Source organism: Protopterus annectens, chromosome 1.part0 (assembly GCF_019279795.1).
Source record: "Protopterus annectens isolate FY-2018-M chromosome 1.part0, PAN1.0, whole genome shotgun sequence".
Classification (NCBI taxonomy): Eukaryota; Metazoa; Chordata; order Ceratodontiformes; family Protopteridae; genus Protopterus; species Protopterus annectens.
Window position 1 is genome coordinate 614,784,477 of NC_056725.1, and position 22,291 is coordinate 614,806,767.

The following is a 22,291-nucleotide window of genomic DNA, read 5'->3' on the forward strand; positions in this document are numbered from 1 at the left end:
CTGTTAAGCATAAAAGGTGAGAATAATAACTTTCTAAAAGAATCACACTTTCTATATTATCATTAACTGTAAATGGTCTCATAGATAAATACACAAAAGAAACAGTAGTGACCTAAATTAAAAACTGTAAAGTGCAAATAGCTATGCTACAGGAGACACATTTGGAAATAACTGAGCATGTGAATTTGAATAAAGAAAGAACAGTTATTCAATGGAATACCTAGGACAAAGGAAAAGAGGAGTACTTACATTAACTGCAAGAGGAGCTCCAATAGTGATAGAAGAGGATAAAAAAGATAATAATGGTAGACTTGTAGTACTAAGGGGCTACTGGAAAGTATTTATATTCCACTTAAAACTGCTATAATGGAGCTTAAGAAAATTATGAGACAAATAATCAGCTTTCAGCAGGGAATATTACTTATAGGTGGGGACTGGAATTTGATTTGAGGCAGTAAAGCTGTATCTGGGGGGCTCAGAAGGGAAATATAACAAAGAAGGATATATTTTTTAAGAAATTTATGAAAATATTTGGCATGGAAGATGTGAATTCAGTAGTAGAAGGTTGGAGTGAATTGATATATTATTAACCAAGATACAAAAACTGGGCCAGGCTAGACATAATTTACATTTCACAGGAACATGTGCATTTAATTTTAGGTCTTGATACGCACACAATAACTATTTCAGATCATGCGTCAGTAATAATCAAAACAAAAACAAAGGAAATTAAATAAAAATGAGACACCAGCTCTTTCCTACCCATCTGTTGAAAAGAGAGGGATTTAAGGAATGGGTATTGGAAATTATTCAGGAGTTATTAGAGAAGATAGAAATTTCTTCTGAACATATAGCTAGGGTGCGCAACAAAATAAAGTGGAGTTTAAAAATAGGACAGAAGTAAAAGAAAGAGAGATATGGTTAAGAAGTAACACAAATTACTTAGAAGAACTGACAAAGGTTAAAGTATTGCAGAATAGGGGAATCTCACAGAACAAGAGGAGGAGGAGCAACTGCAGAATGCTAAACAAAAAATAAGGGAGTTCCTCAATAATATGAGTGTAGAAATATCAAATGTCTTGATAACTCCATAGCACAAAAAATTTTAGCACAATGACTCAGGCAACAGAAAGTAGAAAGGGTTGTCACCAAACTTAGGGAGCTTATAACAAGGAAATAACAACAGATCCTACAGAGGTACTAGAAATATTTCAGAATTTTATGAAAATCTGTAAAAAAACAGAGAAATATGGAAATCAAGAAAAAGTACAAATGGAAATGTTTATGTAAGAATTAAATATGCCAAGGTTAGAGGTAGATGAGGTTCAATTACTAATGGTTAGGATAGGAAGAGATGAGAAAAAAAATGATGATGTATAACCAACCTACAGGAAAGTCCCCAGGAATAAATAGTATTCCTGTAGACATTTGGAAGCTAGGAGGTAGAAAACTGTTAAAGATCTGGAAGATTTTGTTTAACAGTATTTTAAGTGGAAGAAAACCACCAACATCCTGGTAGAAAGTGGTGGTGGCTATAATACCTATAGAAGGTAAAGACCCATCAGATCCTGCCTACCTTACCTGCCTTACCAATCCTAACTCTACTCGCAAATCTAACCTCCTATCATGCAGCCCTTTCCCAACCTTTTCTATACTCTCCTACCACATGTACTATCAAACCATCCCCTCCTTCCCATCCCATCTTAATCTCATCTCTCTTCAACCTCACCTTTCACTGCTATCACAAACTCATTATACTTGAAATCTACCGCCTCTCCTATAAACCCAAGCCTAAACTCCACCAACAGATATTCTCAGTAACACACCCTACCTCAGTCACCAGCAACATACTACTCGCTGGTGATATTCACCCTAATCCAGGCCCACCCTCCCACACCCATAACCCTACACCCCTACATCTTCCCACCTCCCATTCCCTCCTCAACCTCCCTTAAATCAAACCTCACAGCACAAACACCTTTCTATCTATGCCCTGAATATACGAAGCCTCACTAACAAAATCACTGAGCTACATGCTTGGATAGCTCAAACCACCCCTCATATCCTAGCCCTATCTGAAACCTGGCTAAAACCCCACATAACTAACAAAGAAATACTGCCTCCTGGTTACATCTACTGCTGTGATAGACTCACCAAAAAGGGTGGTGGTGTTGCCATTCTCCATTCAAATAGCCTTAACCTCTCCACCATCACCACACCTACTCCTGATTTCCACCCAGCTGAACTCATCATCCTCAACTGCCATCTAAATCCCCGTAAGACATTTGTCATTGCCTCAGTTTATATCCCCCCTGGTAATAATATCCCAATATTAGAATCTATCCGCTCTTGGTTCTCTCACAACATACCCTACGAAGCTGTCATCTTTGGTGATGTTAACATAGACTGGACCAAACTTCCCACTAAATCCCAACAGCTCTGCATCAACCTCTATGGATTCCTCCAACTGATAACATCTCCTACTTACCTACACAATAACACCTCTTCCACTTTGACCATAGACTGGATTCTCACTAACTCTCCCAACCTTTACCACAGGCCAACTACCTTACTAAACTCTTTGAGTGACCATCTTCCTACTAGCATACTACGCCACTCTTCACAGGCAGACAAACCTCACTCTTATAGAGACTGTCGTAACTTACATAACTTTAATACTACCCAATTCATCTCTATCCTCTCTACCACTGACTGGTCCATCCTTAAACAACTGCCTCTGAATGATGCTGTTCACAAATTTAATAGCATATTCCTTGATATACTCAACTCCCTAGCCCCTACAAGGTGTATTAGAATAAAATCTAACTTTTCCCCCGGCTTTCTAAAGAAACTAAATCGCTCATGCATAACAGTGACAATACTTGGAAAGCCTGGACTAAGACTAAACAACCTTCTTTATTTCACAAGTACAAAGAACTTCGGAATCTTGTCAAAAGACGTGTCTGTAAGGACAAAAAAATCATATTAGAACTCTTCCCAAAATAACTAAAACAAATACACAGAAATTCTGGTTCACCTTAAAGAAAATTCTTAATCCCGGGTCTCCTTCAAATCCCTTCCCTTAACCAAACAACAGCCCTCTAGAAACTGCTACCCTTCTCAATAGACACTTCATCGACACTGTCCAGAAACTTACACCCTCAAACCACAATACAAACACCACCTATATCCCTCCCAAGCCACAAAACAGTAATCTTCTCTCCTTCAAACCAGTTCCAACCTCATATATAAAATCACTCCTTCTGAAGCATAAACCTTGCTCTCCCTCCTCTGACAACCTTCCACCCACTTTCCTCATATTAGCTGCTAAATCTATAGCCTATCCAGTATCTATCTTAATTAATAGAGCTATCCAGGAAGCTACAGTACCAGATATTTGGAAATCCTTCTTCACTACCCCTTTGCATAAAGGGGGGAACTCAACAGACCTATCAGACTTTCGTCCATTTGCCATCCTCTCTCCTAACTTATGGAAAAATGTGCACACTCACAACTCCTAAACTATCTCCTCCAACATAATCTCCTCATACCCTCACAACATGGCTTCCACCCTAACCACAGCACCTCTACAGCCCTCCTGTCATTTAAACACACAATAGTCAAAGCCCGATACAAAAACCTCCTAGTATCCAGCCTCTTCCTCGACCTCTCAAAAGCCTTCAAAACTGACTCTCACCCTCTACTTCTGACTAAGCTTTCTAACCTCAATCTAGCTCCCTCCACCCAAACCTTCTTCTCTAGAAATCTGTCTGATAGACAGCAAAATGTTCGTTGGCTCTCCTCCTGCTCACCCTACCTCCCAGTAACTACTGGGGTGCCTCAAGGCTCCATCTTGGGACCCCTCCTATTCAACATCTTTACAAATGAACCACATACCTCCTGCAAACAAGCTGTACTAGTCCAATATGCTGACAATTCAACTCTCATCTGCACTTCCAACAATTTCTCTGACTTTCACACACTCACCCAGGACGCCTTTCTATCTGTGGAAAAATGGCTAGATGATAATCTACTTATTCTAAACCCCAAGAAAACCAAACTTCTGTTATTGTTCCCCCGGACTCTCTCTCTCACCTGAAATCTAACTTTCTTATCTCATCCTCCAATAACACCACCATATAACTTGACTCCCACACAAAACTTATAGGACCCATCATTGATAACGAACTTAAATTTAACCTACACATCCTTCAAAGTATAAAGCAAACTCACCAAAAGCTGGGTATGCTCTACCAAAACCCAAGATTCCTGACCTACAATGCCAGACTGTCCCTGGCACAGTCTCTTCTTCTCCCCTCCCTTCTCTATGCCACTCCAATACTAACTAATATTCAAATGACTACCCTAGCCAAACTCCAACAAACTTTACCACAAAATAGCAAGGTTCATCACAAACTCCCCACATAACTCATACCACTGCCTTTCACTCAACTCACTACAATGGCTAGAACTCCCACAACAACTTCTTCTATCTCAGTTACAAATTATTCACCCCATACTTTATCAACCATCATCCTGCCCTGTCCTGTCCTCCTTGGTATCCATCTATGTACAACTCGCACACTTCGTACCTCTACCCAACAACTCCTTGACATCTACTAACCAAAAAAAACTATTTGTAGACTACTTTATAAATCCACCCTATCCCAGGCATGGAATAACCTCCCATCCCAATTACGCTCCATTACACACCCTTTACAATTTAAGAAAGAACTCAAACTACACTTTATGAGAACCAAAAGTTGTACTTGCCATGACCCTACCAAGCTCCAATTCTACTCTGTAGTACACATTTCATTACAATTTCACAGCATACTTTTTTATCACTCCAATACTATTACTGTTGTACCACAATATCATACAATCCTCTCAGTATATTATCTCCCACATTTATTTCACTGCCATCTCATTACACCTTTTGATATCCCTTCCACCCCTTTCGTGAATCCTGCTATGCACCTTACCACACAAGATATACAACAGATACTCACACCACACACTGAAAAAAAATATATAGTTTTTTTTTTTTGTTTTCATTTGCAATACAGAATTGTGTGTACTTGTAGTGTTTGCCAATTAATGATTGTTTTTAAACTGTACACTAAACTGTTATGTATGTTTTTAATTGTACACTAAACTATTACGTATACTTTATCTGACTGTAATTGGAGCTTTTCTCCTCGGGCCTCCACTGAAAATGGGCTCCTGGCCCAGCTGGACTAACCCAGTTAACAAATGTCAATAAATAAAAAATAAAATAAAGGCCCATTTCAATCCTAAACCACGATTATAAAGTGTTTATGCCTATAGTGGCCTATAGTAGCTAACAGAATGTAAATGGTGATGCCAAAATTGATACCCATGGATCGATGTGGTTTTGTGAAGGGGAGGCAAACATTTGACAACATTAACAAAACTATGATGATCCAGAGGGAAGCAGAATGTAAGAAAATGTCACTGTTGTTGTTGGGTCTTCATGCAGAAAAAGCATTTGACAGAGTAACCTGGGAGTTTATGAGGAGGGCAATGGAAGCATTTGCATTCCCTGATAAAATTATAAGGTTGATTAGGAGTACATATGAGGGATCAGAGGTGGAAATTAAAGTGGGTGGGTTCCTCTCTGATAACTTCTGCTTGAGCAAAGGAACCAAGCAGGATGTTCTCTTACCCTCTTGCTATTTGCATTACATTTAGAACCACTGGCAAAGAAAATAACAGATCCAGAAATTCAAGGATATAATTGGCATGGTAGTCAAGAAAAGCTGGCTTTATCTGCAGATGATATTATTTTATACCTTATAAAAACAGAAAAGGACATTTCAGTGTTATGGAACATTCTGAAACAATTTCAAGTCTTTCAGGATACAAAATTAATGAAGCTAAAATAAAGGCAATAGCTGTAAACTATGTATCCAGACATGACTTGGTTCTGCGATATCCATATTTTTGGGGACATGATAAAACAAAGTACTTAGGTGTATGGATTAAAAATGATTCTGGTGTGGCAGCTAAGGATATTTGGGACGAAACTAAACAAAAAACAATATAAAAACTGAGAAATCGGATGGTCTTTTACATGGATATGGATACTAAGACACTATCAGTTAAAATGTTTTTAGTCCCTTTAGCTTTATACACGTCGGGCATATTTTTATCAACCAGAAGAGACGATGTGGATTGCAATTAATAAAGAGCTGAAGGATTTTATCTGGGAGGGGAAGATGGCATGAGTCAAGTGGGATACACTGATTCTTACAACAGAACAAAGAGGATTGGGATTACCCAATTTGAAGGGGTATTTCAGAGCTACACATTTAAGGCTCCTATATATATAGCACAAGCAGAAAGTTACAATTCAAACTGCAAAGGGATTATGACTAAACAGAGGGAAGCTCAAGAAACAAGGAGAGACTGGGATTTTGGATACAGATCCTTAAGGGGAATACCAATAACCATACAGAATATTATATTCATAACGTAGCAGAAAGTAAACATCGATTGGGGAATGTTTAACAAATGTTAAGACTGGGTTTTGCTCTAATTAAGATCTTAACTGGTTTGTCTGTTTTCCAGTACTGGAGCATTGTCATGGCACTTGATGCACCATATATCTCTTACATATGAATAATTTATGTCTGCTCAAAACGAGAATTAAAATAATTCTACCTGCAATGGTTATGAAAAGAATGATTCTGTACCAGCGGAAAGCCTTCTCAACGCCTTCACTGCAGAAATGGTTGTCTTTATATTTTGAATATATTCATTGTCATTGGAAATATTATAGTAGACTTTTTTCTCCTTTTATTCTTTCCTGTTCTACTATTTTTTTCTTTTAGTATTCATCTCCTTTATGATTTTATTAGAATTATGTATTTTCTACATGTATGTAACAATGTTTTCTTTTTTAATTTAAATTTGTACATCTTATTTATAATCAATTAAATAAAAAATCAGTTAAAGCACTGAAAACCTCAGAACTTCCTTGCCCCAGGAAGGGAGGTAATAGCCCTGAAAGGAAAAATGCTAGAAAAGTAAAACAAGAGTAATATATACACAAGTGTGTGTGTGTGTGTGTGTGTGTGTGCGTGCGTCTCTCTCTCTCTCTCTTTATATATATATATATATATATATATAGAGAGAGAGAGAAAGAGAGAGACAAATAAATACTGTAGATAAGTATACATATATGTATATATATGTGTGTGTGTGTGTGTGTGTGTACACAGACGTACACACACACACACACACACACACACACACACACACACACACACACACACACACACACAAATGTACTAAATAAATAGAAGCACCCAAATGTTGACGTCTGCAACATCATGAAAAAAATAAAAAAAAAGGTTGACACAATATGTCTTGTTGGTCTAGGGTATGATTCTTGCTTTGGGTATGAGAGGTCCTGGGTTCAAATCCAGGACAAGCCAAATGTTTAGGTTAAGAGTTGGCATAATAGTTAAGGTATTTACCTCAAAGACACAAGAAAGTAGTTTGATTTTCACCTCTGAAAGGAAACTGGCTAGGCTTAAAATATCCTGCAAGGGCAGCTAGCCTAGTACTTACCTATGAACACAACAGTGTGCATGCTACAGGAAATAACATTAGAGAATGGAATTCTAAAACATTCTTTTTTGAAGTGGGCAAGCCCTGCTGTGCCTCCTAACACCCATTAAATATATATTCCAACTGCAAGACTGCACAGTACCTGAGAAAGGGAATATTCCCAAACCCCAGTAATGCTGCAGTCTTGCACAACTGTCGATCAGCTGTTCTGTCTGCGACAGAAACATTTTGACTATATTATTGGCTTCTAGATATACATATATGTTCTGTGTGTGTGTGTCTAGATAAATGTGTGTGTGTGTGTGTGTGTGTGTGTGTGTGTGTGTGTGTGTGTGTCTGTATATATATATATATATATATATATATATATATATATATATATATATATATATATATATATATATCTCCATCTATCCATCCACAACCCCCTTTTCACATTTTTGGCACATGGGGTTGGGGTGTCACGTCAACAGTGACAATAATCTAGACTTAAGGTTCACACTGTCGTGTAAGTAGCACTGCTGCAGTTGTTCTTCCACACCACACAGTTGTACTCACATCTACGACCAGTTTAATGTCAATGTGTCAGGTCTACCTACTGCATGTCTTTGGAATGTGGGAGGAAACGTATGCAAACACAGGGAGGACATGTAAACTCACACAGAAGGCACCCTAGCAATGAATCAAACTGGGAACTTCCTGCTCTGAGATGACAATGCTATTTGCTGCACCACTGTGCAACCAGTATATATATATATATATATATATATATATATATATATATATATATAAAAATTTTTTTTAATTTATTTATTTTTATTTATTTTATTTTACATTTATTGACCGGGATAGTCCGACTGGATATATGTCTATTTTCAGCGGCGGGCCAGGGAGAAAAGAGATACTGTCATGCTTTATAACTCTATGTGAAATTTTAAGTGTGTTTTATACTCAACATTTTTTACAATATTCCTTCAGGATATTTTTATACAATGTTAATTATTTATTTATTGTATTTATTAACATGTAGATTTTTGTATGTGTTCACAGTTGAGGTATTAAATATTATTGCATTTCATATTTTTATATTTTAGAATTTTAGTTAATTAAGTTTAAGGTACTAATTGTTTTACTAGGGTAGGGGTTATATATTGATTCCTATTGGGCCTGTAGTTGTCTGATGAAGTCTGTATCACTACAGACAAAAATGCAGTTGTTTTAGGAGTGTTTATGTGGTTGTGTACTTGTTTACTGTTTCGTATGTGTTTTGGTCATGACTCACATTAAAGTATTGGCTCTGTAGACTGCTTGCATCCAGAGAAACCTTACTAAAAAGCTTATTATCCAAGACAAGAAAAAATTCTAGCAAGAAGCTCAATCTACTCACATCTCAAACCCCCAAAAAATTTGATACACCATGAACAATATTCTCCACCCAGGGAAACCTTCTACCCCCATCCCCTTCCCCAATAACTCACCTCTTGAAATCACCACCCTATTGAACAACTACTTCATAGAATCTATACACAAACTAACCCCCCCGACAACAACCAATCATAAAACCCCATCCAAACCTTCTTCAACTGTTCCCACTCATCCCTCTCCCTGAAACCAGTTTCCAATGCATATATAGAATCCCTTTTGCAGAAACTTAAACCATGCCCTCCTTCATTCAACAACCTACCCCCCAAATTCTCAAACTCACAGAAAATACTATAGCATGCCCCGTCTCAATCCTTACCAATCTTTCTATTAAAGAATCCTCAGTCCCTGAAATTTGGAAATCCTTTTACACAATTTCACTTCATAAAGGAGGTAACTCCAGGGACCCTTCCAATTTCTGACCTATAGCCATCCTCTCCCCATCTCTCAAAAATTCTAGAAAAATGCATTCACAGACAACTTCTTAAATATCTGCTCCAGGAAATCTCCTCACTCCTACTCAGCATGGTTTTAGACCCCACAGCAGCACATCCACAGCCCTTCTATCCTTCACCCAGTCTATAACAGAGGCAAGAGATAACAATAAACTGGTGTCATGCCTATTCCTTGACCTCTCCAAGGCATTAAACACAGTCTCCCACCCAAAGCTTCTTATTAAACTAACTGAACTCAACCTCTCTGCATCGACTATGCCAACGATTCCACTCTTATTACCCTCTCCGATAATACTACTGACCCTTCATTCCCTCACCCAGACTTCTTTCAAAACCACTGAACGCTGGTTAATCAATAACCAACTCATCCTTAACCCAAAGAAAACTGAACTTATTCTTCCAAAATCTATGTCCAACCTTAAAACTTCCTTCAGTCTCTCTTCCCTAGACAACACTATCATTCATGCTGACTCCCATACCAAACTTCTAGGAATTACAATTGATGATCAACTGAAATTTAACCATCATATCCAACAATCTATCAAAAAGACCAATCAAAAACTCGGTTTACTGTATAGAAACAAAATATTCTTATCCATCACATCAAGAACTTCACTAGCTCAAGCCTACCTCCTCCCTTGACCACTCTATTTACCCACCTCCAAGGAAATCTTTTCACCAAACTTGAACAAACTTACAAGCTGATAGCAAGATCTTCCTGCAACATGCCTTATAAATCCCATCACTACCTTGCCCTTAACCACCTAAATGGCTTGAATTCCATCAACTACTCCAACTTTCTCAGCTACTGATGACACAATCTCTACTTTACAAACCACACTGTCCCTCCCTGTTCACCCTCCTATCCCTATGCAAACCTTCGTGGTCCCTCAGTAGCACTGACCAACTGCTACTTGACACCTACAGAACTAACAAAACAATAGGTAGATTATTCTACAAATGCACTATGTCTTAAACCTGGAACAAACTCCCAACAAATATATGTTCTATTCAATCTTCACTTCATTTTAAGAGAGAACTGAAGAACTATCTTGCTAACTCTCCCCCCTACACCTGTCACCACCCTACCTAAAAATTGTTACCATAATAATTTTTTCTCCTTACTTTAATATAACTCTCATAAATACTAGCACTGTGGTGCCTCAGCTCTGCCACTGGGCAGTACTATACTTAAATCTCAACTTTCGCTTCCTTGCCTACTATTCTTCTCTCCCCTCCCTCTCACTCTTCTCATTTTCAGCTTTCTTCCACTCTCTTGACTCCCCTAAACTTTCCTCCCCATGCCTCTACTTCAACCCTTCTATTTATTACTCCTTTTTCTCTCTACTAACTTGGTTTAGTCATTATAGATATTTAAGGGCTTTTTTCTGATGCCCTAAATCTTCATTCTTACTACAGGTTTCTACCTCTTGTACTTTTTAACTATTATTTATTTTATTTTTTGCTGAATTTTATGCTCTGTTAATTTCCACTACCACATGAATGTATGTTACTATGTACTCCTATTCATATATGGCATGAATGCATGTAGTTATGTATACAAATTCACACTACTTATAATGTTAACTTTTTTACTGTTATTTTTTGTTGTGGAGCTTTTCTCCTTGGGTGCCACTGAAAATGGGCTACCAGCCCAGTGGACTAACCCATTTAACAAATGACAAATAAGTAAATATCCTGTATTCTACTGGCCATCTTATTATAAGTTAATACATTTCTAACCTGAATGTTACTTACCACTTGTGTTTCACAACCATTTTTAATATTATCAGGTGCATCCTCCTCATCTCTTTTTCTTTAAAGCAATCTCCTTTGCATTCTGAACCTCTTGGCGGAACAAAACTCTATACAGGAAATCACCTCCCATGTTGTCTACCTTTCTTAACTGGTTTCTTAACTATAGGAGTGTCCAACATCCCATTTTTAAACTTTAATATGTTGATATCTAAGAATTCTCTGCAGTCCTCAGATGCTGTAACCTTAAAACCTGAAAAAACAACAGTGGTTGTTAAATAGTCTACAAAAGTATATAAATCCTGAAACGTCCCTCTCCACAACATAAAATAGCATCATAAAATCTCCTGTATAAAAATGTTTGAAAAATAATTATTGACATTTAATACATATTCATCTTCCCAGATGTGCATCAGAGAGTGAGTTGTGGAGAGGGACAGATATTATGTTATAAAGAACAGTGATGTCTAGTCGACACTAGGTCCAATAAGAAGAAAGGGGTTTGAGTGAGACTTTATCAAATCAATACTGAAATGTCTGCAATTAGGCACTGATTTTATTGGCTTGTTTATGACATGTGATTGTGCTTATAATGTTTATACTGACCTTTATTATAAGCAGATACTATGCTTGATGAAGTACTTATGGTGTGAAAGCTCATTTTATTCATTTAGTTCTTATTAAATTACTTTTTTATAGGAGTTACCTGAGCAATTCCTGTGTCTTTGTTAGGAAAGCTATTATATATGAATGGATGAGAGATGATTTTTGCAATTCACTTGAAGCGACAAAACGAGGAGGAGTTTCTGAGCACTTGACAAGTACTCCTGACAACTGGAAAAAGAGACTGCAAATATAAGACAATTGCCCAAATATGGAAAAATGTGAATGCCTTGAAATCTGCAATAAGCGGTTACAACAGCCAGGCATTTTGTGAATACCCTTGGAGCAGTGGATAGCCCAAAGAGTAAGGCAAAAGACTGACAGTGGAAGAGATACAGAAAAATCTTCAGAAACATCTGAACTGTTTGCCGATGGAAATGTGATGGTAGACAGCTTTTAAGTCAAGTTTTACCAAAAAACTAGACTGGGGATAAAAAGGTTACACAGTCTGAAGTGATAATATTTTGAACTTTGGGACCCTGTTAAAAGACTGAGAAAATGGTAACCTAGCACTGCTCTTCAAGTTCCCACTTTCTTTGCCATGCACTAGAAAAAAAAATTGTTGAGCAAAACCCTTTGCCCACCTGGCAATAAGGGACTTGTTCTGGGACTCCTGGTGATAACGTGTTCCAGAACTGGTGAAAGCTGCAATACTTTATATACTAGGTAAGGAGGAATCCCCTAGAAAGTACTTATGGAGTCCCATTGCTAACTGCACACATGTTAATGACTTTTAGAGCATATTTGTCTGAAATACTCTGGTGACACAGAGGAAGATGTACAAATTGCCAGGGTGGAGGTGGGGGAGCAGATAGAGGTATTCAAGGAATTATTTATCTTAAAAGACAGATGTTAAAACTTTAACATGTGAACATTGTAATTTAAAATTCCGAATAAAAGTAGCAGAAGAAAATACTTTCTTCCCAATTCTATTAAAAGCTTTCCCATTCTTGTCAGAAGAGAGGGTTTAGCATTAGTAGTCTGTTTTACAGAAGCAGTTTTAGATAAGAAAGCCACTGCAGGTCTGCTTTAGGGTTAGTAAACAGATATTTGTGAGTTTGAGGTACCTTATAAAACTGTCAGACTTTATAGTAGAGTAGGGTGGATTGAATGTCAGGTAAACTACAATTGTCTTAGAACAACTTCAAATACTTCATTAGATGTAACAATATAATATTCAAGCTAGTTTTTAAAAGAATGAACTAATCACATGATTTCATTATGTATTTCTTGAAATGAAATCCAGCTTTCTAACAAAATTAAAAACATGACATATTTAAAAATTATGTATGTAAATGGTCTTTAAAGTTGTTATAAAATGAAAGTGTTTGTGTGTTTTATAATAAACTCTTTCGGCTTTTCCTGGTTAGGGGGTCGCCACAGCAGAACTCCGGTCCGCTAATGATTGGCAGTAGATTTTTACGTGCCGAGTTGCCGGCCCTGACGCACAACCTTCAACGAAGGTACGCCCATTCACGCATGTCTCCACACAGAAGACGCTCCAACTGAGAATCAAACAGGACAACGTCTTACTGTGAGGCGACAACGCTACTGCAGCACTACCACCGCAGTATTGTGTTTTTATAATAAACTGTGGTTTGAATTTGCAGTCCTTTTGGTCTTCCATGCTCTTATTTGGTGAATTTGTTTGCGTTCCAAGTGTCTTTACCAACATATTACTTTTCTTTGAATGTGCTGAAGCAGAAGGTTAAACAGCAACAAAGTCAAGTATTTACTTTCCACACACAACCTTGATGTAACACTAAATAAGCTTTAGTCATCTATCTCATGAAATAACAGATCAACAAAGTTAATCCTAATTATCAGAGGTGAATTTTGCAGTAAAAACAGGATATGGGCTAGTAAAGAAAGAAAAAAAATTGTAAGTGAAATCACAGGACAACAATATGACAAGCAGATAGTTAATGCTAGTAGCAAATAAGGAGGCACTCACAGAAGATGAGCACTGGTTGGCCACGTCAACAGAGTATGATTGAGTGACTGACATCTTCTTGAGGACTGGCATATCTTCATCTAACAAAGATGTGGCATGGTGTTCCTTGATCTGGATGCTGATATTGGTTTCTTTACTGAGATCAGATGGTGGAAGAGTAACAGGCACAGAAACAGGCATGATGACTGGCATAAGGTTATCCACCTCTTTCGGTTGCTGCTTCTCGCCTTGTTCCTGCAAAGACAAAGTACAGTTGTGTCAATTCCACTTACCAGTAACAGAAGATGTTCGAAGAACACACTGCCTTACTGGCATACAGGTAGTAGTGCTCTTCTACCCTCCCTCTAGCAGTCTGTCAAAGCTCAGAACTTCTTTCACTGCCTGTCTGTGAGAATAAAGGACCAATCATCTGACAGGACCAGGCTAGCCCTTCACACTCACAGACAGGACCCTTTCAGTTTTCTAGGGTACAAAAGGAAGAGCAGATGGAAACACAAGCTCTGAAAATCTAAGAACCTAAAAACTAAGGAAGTCTGTGGTAATTGCCCTTGGCCAATACCACTACCAGGGAAAAAGTACAGTTGTGTACACCTACCATAAATGTAGATGTTCGAGTGTCTTCACTGTTGCAGTCATAACTGTAGGGTGCTCCTGCCGGCAGGCAGCCCGAGGTCGGCCAGAATCCCAAAGTCTGGGTCCGGCGTCGGCTGTATAAGCTAGTATCCTGACGTCAGGACGCCTTGGTATATAGCCCTCAGCCGACACCATCTTCTCCAGCCTTTCTTGCCCTAGATGTCAGAAGTCCCCAACAAATCAAAAATGAATCCAACAAGGAAACACAAATACACCACAAATATGAGAGAAAGAGGGGATAGGAGGGAGGGAAACCCCGACTGCAACAGTGAAGACACTCGAACATCTACATTTATGGTAGGTGTACACAACTGTACTATGTTCTTTGTGTTTCACTGTTGCAGTCATAACTGTAGGGTGGAATCCCAAAGCAGTGTAGAGGGGAGGAGGCTTTAGATAGAAGAAGGGGAGGCAAGAATACCCTGCAAGACAGCAGAGGCAAAGCCTGCCCTAGACTTAGAAAACAAGGGGAGATTGTAGTGCTTGGAAAAAGTATGCACAGAACTCCAAGTGGCAGCTTCCAAGATATCCTTGGTAGGGACTCCTCTGAGGAAAGCTGTAGAAGTAGCAGCTGCTCTAGTAGAATGACTTCTAATGGTCCCTGGAAACTGTTTCCCATGATGAGTGTAACAAAATCTGATTCCATAAGCAATCCATTTGGAAATAGTTTGTTTAGAAATAGGTTTTCCAAGAGAACTGGAAGCAAAGGAAACAAACAATTGGTTAGACTTTCTGAAATCTTTAGTCTTGTCCAAGTAAAATCGTAACTGTCTGTGCACATCCAATGAATGCAAAATCCTTTCCCCTTTATTTTGAGGATTTGGAAAGAAAGTAGGAAGGTGAATTGTCTGATTCAAAGCCACTTTCAAAATCTCCTTAGGCATGAAAGTAGGATTGGTCCTCAAGGATACTCTGTCCTGATGGAAAATAAGGTATGGTTCCACAGCCATGAGAGCTTGCAACTCTGAGACCCTTCTGGCAGAGGTCAATGTTAACAAAAGAACAGTCTTCCAGGATAGAAACTTAATATCTGAAGATGCAGCAGGCTCAAAAGGAGGCAAAGTAAGTTTTTCTAAAACATAATTAAGATCACAGGCAGGGACAGGAGGGGTCCTTGGAGGCCGCAAATTTTTAGCCCCTCTCAAGAACTGCTTCACCAAAGGATGTGAAAAAACAGGAGGATCAGAACTGAAATGCGCAGAGATAGCAGAAGCATGAATCTTAATGGAAGAAAAGGAAAGACCTTTAGATAAAAGTTCCGAAAGGTAAAGCAAAATAGAGGAGAGATCAGGAACCTGAGGATCAGAGCCTCGGTCCTGCATCCAAATAGAAAGCCTCTTCCATTTAGAGGCATAAGATTTCCTAGTGCTAGGCCGTCTAGCTTCCAAAAGAACATCCAAAACCTGTTTGGGAAGACTAGAGGAAATCAAATTCCTTTGAAGAGCCAAGCTGCCAAGCAAAGGGTCTTGAGATTGGAATGTAGTAACTGACCCTGATGCTGGGACAGAAGCGAAGGGTTCAGTGGAAGAATCCAAGGAGGCCCCGAGAACAGGAGCTTTAAGGTTGGATACCAAAACTGTCGAGGCCAATTTGGAGCAATCAAGATGAGGAACTTGGGCTTGTCCTGCTTTATCTTCAGTAGTACCCGAGGCAGTAGAGGAAGAGGAGGGAAGGCATATGTTGAAAGGCTTCTCCAGCTGAAGGACAGGGCATCCACTCTCCATGCTGTTTTGTGGAAGGACCTGGTGCAAAAGCGAGGCAGCTGATGATTGAGATGGGATGCAAACAGATCTATCTGGGGACATCCCCAAAATGCAGTAATCCTGTTGAACAAGTTGGTGTCTAGCATCCATTCGTGAAGATCTGAAATGTTTCTGCTCAGGCTGTCTGCTAAGAGATTCTGTTTCCCTGGAATGAATTGAGCCTGGAGATGCAGATTCAAATTTAGAGCTGTGTCCCATAAACCCATAGCTAGTCTGCAAAGGGGGTATGAATGAGAACCCCTGCTTGTTGATGTACCACATGACCGTGGTGTTGTCTGTCTAATTAGCAGAGGCCCTGGTTGTAAAAGGTTTTGAAGGCTAAAGGGCATTTTGAACTGCCAACATTTCCTTCAGATTGATGTGCCAGTGAAGATGGTCCTTTGTCCAGGTTCCCTGCTGGCAATTGTCTAGAAAGTGTGCTCCCCAAGCATAATCCGAGGCGTCCGTGGTTAGGATTTGAGTAGGCTGAGGGAGACGAAAAGGTTTTCCTTCGTTTAAAGTGCATGCCCTGGACCACCAGAGGAACTCCTTCTGGAGGCAGGGGATCAGAGGAATCAGAATATCCAGATCGTGGTAGTGCTGTGACCATACACTTTTCAGATACCATTGAAGCTTTCTCATGTGAAGCCTTGCGTTTGGAATCAACAGAATGCAGGAAGCCATGTAGCCCAGAGCCTGCAGGAATTTCCTTGCAGTGAGCTGAGATAGAGTTGCCAAGGTGTTGAAAGTAGAAGCCAGCTGAGTTTGTTTTTCTGGAGTGAGGTAGGCCCTTTGTAAGGTTGTATTTAAGAGGGCTCCCAAGAATACCATTTGTTGAGAAGGGATCAAATGTGACTTTTTTATGTTCACTGAGAATCCCAGTAGTAGGAGAAGATGTTGAACAAAGTCCAGTTGTTGAAGCAGAAGATCTTTGCTGTCTGCCTGAATAAGGCAGTCGTCCAAATAGGGGTAAATCTGGATCCCCTGAAGTCTGCAATAAGCCACTACTGGTGCCAGGCACTTGGTGAAGACTCTGGGCGCAGTAGATAAACCAAAGGGCAGAACAGAGAATTGAAAGTGCCTTGAACCTGAGGAATTTCCTGCGTTCTTGTCTGATAGGGATATGCAAATAGGCTTCCTTTAAGTCCAATGTCACCATCCAGGCGTCCTGAGAGAGCATTGGAATTAGCTGTTGCAGAGTAAGCATCTTGAACTTTGGAATTTCCAAAAAGGTGTTTAACACAGAAAGGTCCAGAATAGGTCTCCATGAGTTTTGTTTTCTGGGAACCAGAAACAGCCTTGAATAAAACCGTTTTCCCATTTCCGAGAGTGGAACAGGCTCTATGGCTCTCATGGCCAGAAGAGCATCCACTTGAGTTAAGGCCTCTGACCATTGAAGTTTTGGCAGATCTGGCCAACCGTGAGTCCTTGGCAAAGTGTGAAAGTGGAACTTGTAACCTTTTAAAATCACGTCCAATACCCATCTGTCCTGGGTAATATGAGTCCAATTTCTGTAAAAAGAGACAGTTTTCCTCCGAGAGGCGTCCAGGTAAAGGGGTCCTGAAGCCCAACCGAGAGAGTCATTGAGTTTGCTTTCTTTGAGATTGGGATCTGTCTTCTCCCTCCTAGGTGAAGAAGCAGTCCATTGTCTAGATCTGTAAGAGGTCTGGCCTTGACCACGACCTCTGGAGCGTCTATATCTTCCCCTTTGAGGCCTGTCAGACGTGGGAAAGGACCAATTTTAGAGGGCCAATTCCTGGAAAATCTAGGAGGCTGAACCTGCAAGAAATCTTTTACAGTCTGCATGGACTTTGCCTTTTCTTCCATCTTTTAATAACTTCCTCAGCCTTAGAACCAAAAGAACATCTTGTTGAACAGGGGCATCTAATAACTTAGCCTTAACCTGTTCAGGTAAACTTTGTTCACGAAGCCAGGCATGTCTCCTAATCACAGTACCAGAGGCAGCAGCCCTGCAGGAAGCATCCAAAGCATCAAAACCACAATGTAAGCTATGCTTGTTAACCTGTTCAGTAGCATGCAAAACATCCTGAAGTTCCTTATCCTCTGCACAAGCAGGAAGGGAAGCAAGCTTTTGCTTTAAAACAGACAAAAGAAATTGCTGATATTTAAACATATGAAACTGGCAATTTAAAGCCCTTACAGACAGGGTAGCAGAAGTATATACCTTTTTCCCCACCTGTCTAAAGCACGAGAATCCTTCTCAGAGGGAATAGGATTTTTAGAAGTAGCAACCTTAGCAGCCTTAGAGCCCTGAGAAATAGTTTCAGGATCTGCAGAAGGGTTTTAAATAAAATAAATGAGAGTCAGGAACCCTATAAAATCTATCAGGCTTAGAAGGAGCAGGAGGCATGGAATCAGGATTCAAATTAGCCTCAGAAAAAGCATCATCTACAATGTCCAAGACAGGAGGGAATAGCTAAAGGCCTATGCTGAGGAAGAAGAAGAAATTCTCTAAGCCTCTTTTTGGAAGCAGAATATTCCTGTCCTTCCCAATGAAAATGTTCCCTCATCTCATGCAAGGTTTCCCCAAAAGAAAAATCCTCAGGCGGAGAGGCCGAGGGCAAAGAATCCTCAGTATCCGAATCCTCATAAGGGGGAAAGGAATAGTCCTGATCAGAGGAAGAAACAGAAGATACAGAAGCCTGGTCAGAGGAATCCAGAGTAACATCCTGACGAGGCCTTTTCTCAGGAGGGGGGTGAGAACCCCTAATCATTGTAAGCAAATCTTCAGCCATCCTCAATAATTGTTTTTGTGTCTTGGGAGTGGATTCAGAAGCAGCTTGAGCTGGAACTTTAGACTTAGTAGGAGTCTTTGTCTTTGCCTTTGCCTTTGAAATAGTGATGTGAGTAGGCCTGAAAACCCCCTCAGAAGCCGGTACCTGCACAGAGGTTCCGGACCCATCTGAAGGAGCGACGTCCGAAGGTCCTGCAGCAGTTAAAATAGTGGGCCTCGATGGCTCCCCATGGGAGTCTGTATCGGCCATCGGTTCAGAAGTGGCGGACGACAGGGGCTGCAAAAGCGCCTCACTGACGACAGCCGAACCGGACGCTGGCTCCAGCTGCAACGAGTCCTGTTTGGACCTCGGAGGCCTGTCTTTGTCTTTGCGCTTCTTTTGAACTCCGGTAGTGTCCGCCGACATTCTATAATTGAAGCGTCTGCCAAAATAATTTAAAGCCCAATCGTACCTGCGCTTGATAGTACGAGAGTTGAACCTGGCACAGAACCGACAACAAGAAACGTCGTGGTCAGGGCCTAAGCAAGGTAGACAGTAAGAGTGGAAATCTTTATGAGGTATTTGTTTCCCACACGCTATACAATTATTAACTTTTTCTGACATCGGAGGAACAAGAAAAAGATTCCCCAACGGGGTACTTAGCTTTGAGAAGAGAAGCAACAACTTCGGACCAACAACAATCAAATACGCTGTTCGAAAATCGCCAACCAACGTTTTGCGAGCTGCTTTCCACCGCACGGCAAGAAAGACTGGAGAAGATGGCGTCGGCTGAGGGCTATGTACCAAGGCATCCTGACGTCAGGATACTAGCTTATACAGCCGACGCCGGACCCAGACTTTGGGATTCTGGCCGACCTCGGGCTGCCTGCCGGCAGGAGCACCCTACAGTTATGACTGCAACAGTGAAACACGAAGAACATCCAAGACTGCCTGGGATAATAGGGAGTCACCTAAATGATGCTTGGCATTTCTCTTTGGACTTTCAGAAGGACAGTACCTTGTAAATACTGGAAAGGGTGGAAATGCATACAAGAACATTACCGTCCAGTGGAACGAGAATGCGTCTGTCCTCTAAGCATGGCTGCAATGATGTCTGGAACACAATTTCTCCAGCTGTCTGTTTTGAAAAAGGCAAACAGATCTATTTGAGGTATTCCCCACATCAGGACTATACATACCTCTCAACTGTACAGATTTTTGCAGAATGTCCATATTTTCCCCCCATATTTTTGGCCGAATTTTCATAAAATTGTGGTTTTCTGGCAAATTAGTCGCAAATCATTAAAAATTGAAGTTAGAAAATAATGACTGACATTTGAGTGTCAGACTTCATACCCTTCAGAAAATTCATGCTAATGCAAAACCTGTTATTCTATCAACTTTCTAAGTTTGTAACAGCAATATTTAAAAATTGTTCCGATTTCTGGGCCCTTCTCCCACTTTTATTTATGGCTTTATCCAGATTTTTTGCTGTAAGAGGTTGAGAGGTATGGGACTATACCATGGATATCACTACCTTCAGCTTCACTCATGCGGGTCTGCCCAGGATTTGATTAATCTGTCTGCAACAATGCTCTGCTGTGACAGTTGTTGTTTGTCTTTTGGCTTTTCCAGGTTAGGGGTCGCCACAGCGGAACTCCGGTCCGCTAATGATTGGCAGTAGATTTTCACAAACGCTGAGGTGCAGCTCGACGTTCAACCTTCAACTAAGGCACGCCCATTTACACATGTCTTTCGAACGCCCACCCAACCGTGGGGAGGACATGCAGTTTGTAATGAAATCTTAAGAGTCAAAAAATACTGAGAAGCCTGCTCCTAGGCTATCATTGCCAACCGGCACAGACGGTAAGATCTCATACCCCTTTGCTTGGTGAAGTACCACATCACTGTGGTGTTGCCTGCAACCAGTAGAAGAGGACCAGGAATCCAAAAGTGGTGAAGGACTTTCAAGGCTTGAATCAGTACTAACATCTCCTTGATACTGAAGTGCTTCCAGTCGTCCTTAGGCCCCCAAGTGGCTTGCACTTGCATCCTCAGTGACACAGCTTCCCAGGCAAAGTCAAAAGAATCTGTCTGGACTACTGGCACTGGAGGGGAAAAGGAAGCCTTGGACTGATACTCACCTGTTCACTCCTTCATTGTAACTCTTGTCTGATGAAGGGCAGAACCAGCAACTATGATTCCAGAGAGTGAATGTGCTCTGTCCAACAATTTTGGACATATCACTCAATTTTTTTTAACTCATTAAAAAAATAATGGGGGTGCAATCAAGCATACATCCTAATCACCACTGACAATGCTGCATTTCTAGAAACAGTATCAGCTCCCTCCAAGGCACGTTTTAATGCATGTTTTAACATCTGAGAAACATTGGAGACAATATCTTTAACACAGACCTTTTGTTCTGCAGTCATCGATGCAGCAAACTCATCTAAACTGTACATGCATCTCAGCACAAACTTCCACATAAAACACTGGTAGTTAAACAATTTAAAAGCTAACATGCTGGATTGTGCCAGCTTCTGCTCCTGAGATTCCAACTGTTTGCCATGTTTTATCTTCAGGGGCAAGGTAAGAAGAACACATGGTCTTCAGGAACACCGCAGCAGGGTCCGCAGACAAAGGTGCTTGGAGGACAGTCAAGGTCGAGCTTACCCTACATTTCCTAAACACTTTCTTAGGCAAAGCCTCAATAAAGAGAGGGGAACTATAAGTTTTCTTGAAGACATCCTCCAATGCTGGGATTACAAGAGGAAATGTCTTAATGTCTGAGGCCTCATCCCCCAAAAGTTCATAAAATCTGTTAATCTCAGGGGCAGACTATGATAGCTCCCAGCTGAATACATCTCTAAATCTAGTCATCATTTGGGAAAAAGAAAACATCTATTTGGGTACCTGCACCTTTTCGTCATTACAGAACCTGATTAATCCAACTAAAACATCAGAGTCCTTAGACACAGAATCCCCTTCAAAAAATCAATCCTTGGTAGATTGACAAGTGGTGGAAGTGCAAGCATTACACATTAACCTGACTATGCACCCTGTAATCAAATGCTTGAACAATGGATCTAGCTAAAACCACCATCTCAGCTGAAAATAAAATACACACTGTCATCCCACCCCCTGGTGGGTCTTCCGTTTCTTTTTGGCATATACTACACTAATGGGAGCATCCCCTGAGGGAAAAGTATCAATACTGGAAACAGATTCTATGCCCCTGGATTCCCATTTACCTAAATGTTTTGGTTCTGCGGCACCAGCAGCAGGCAATGGTGCAGTTCCAGAGGATATGTCTGCCCCTTGGTGTCATAC

General features: G+C 40.2%; 1 protein-coding gene across 1 annotated transcript in view; it reads right to left on the reverse strand.

Moving 5' to 3' along the window:
- Positions 1–22,291, reverse strand: part of TRERF1 (transcriptional regulating factor 1) — a 1,546,663-nt gene that overhangs the window by 1,221,852 nt on the left and 302,520 nt on the right. The window contains exon 4 of the mRNA XM_044060332.1: positions 13,849–14,082. Within this exon, the coding sequence (XP_043916267.1) occupies positions 13,849–14,082 (234 nt within the window). The remainder of the gene's footprint in view (positions 1–13,848; positions 14,083–22,291) is intronic.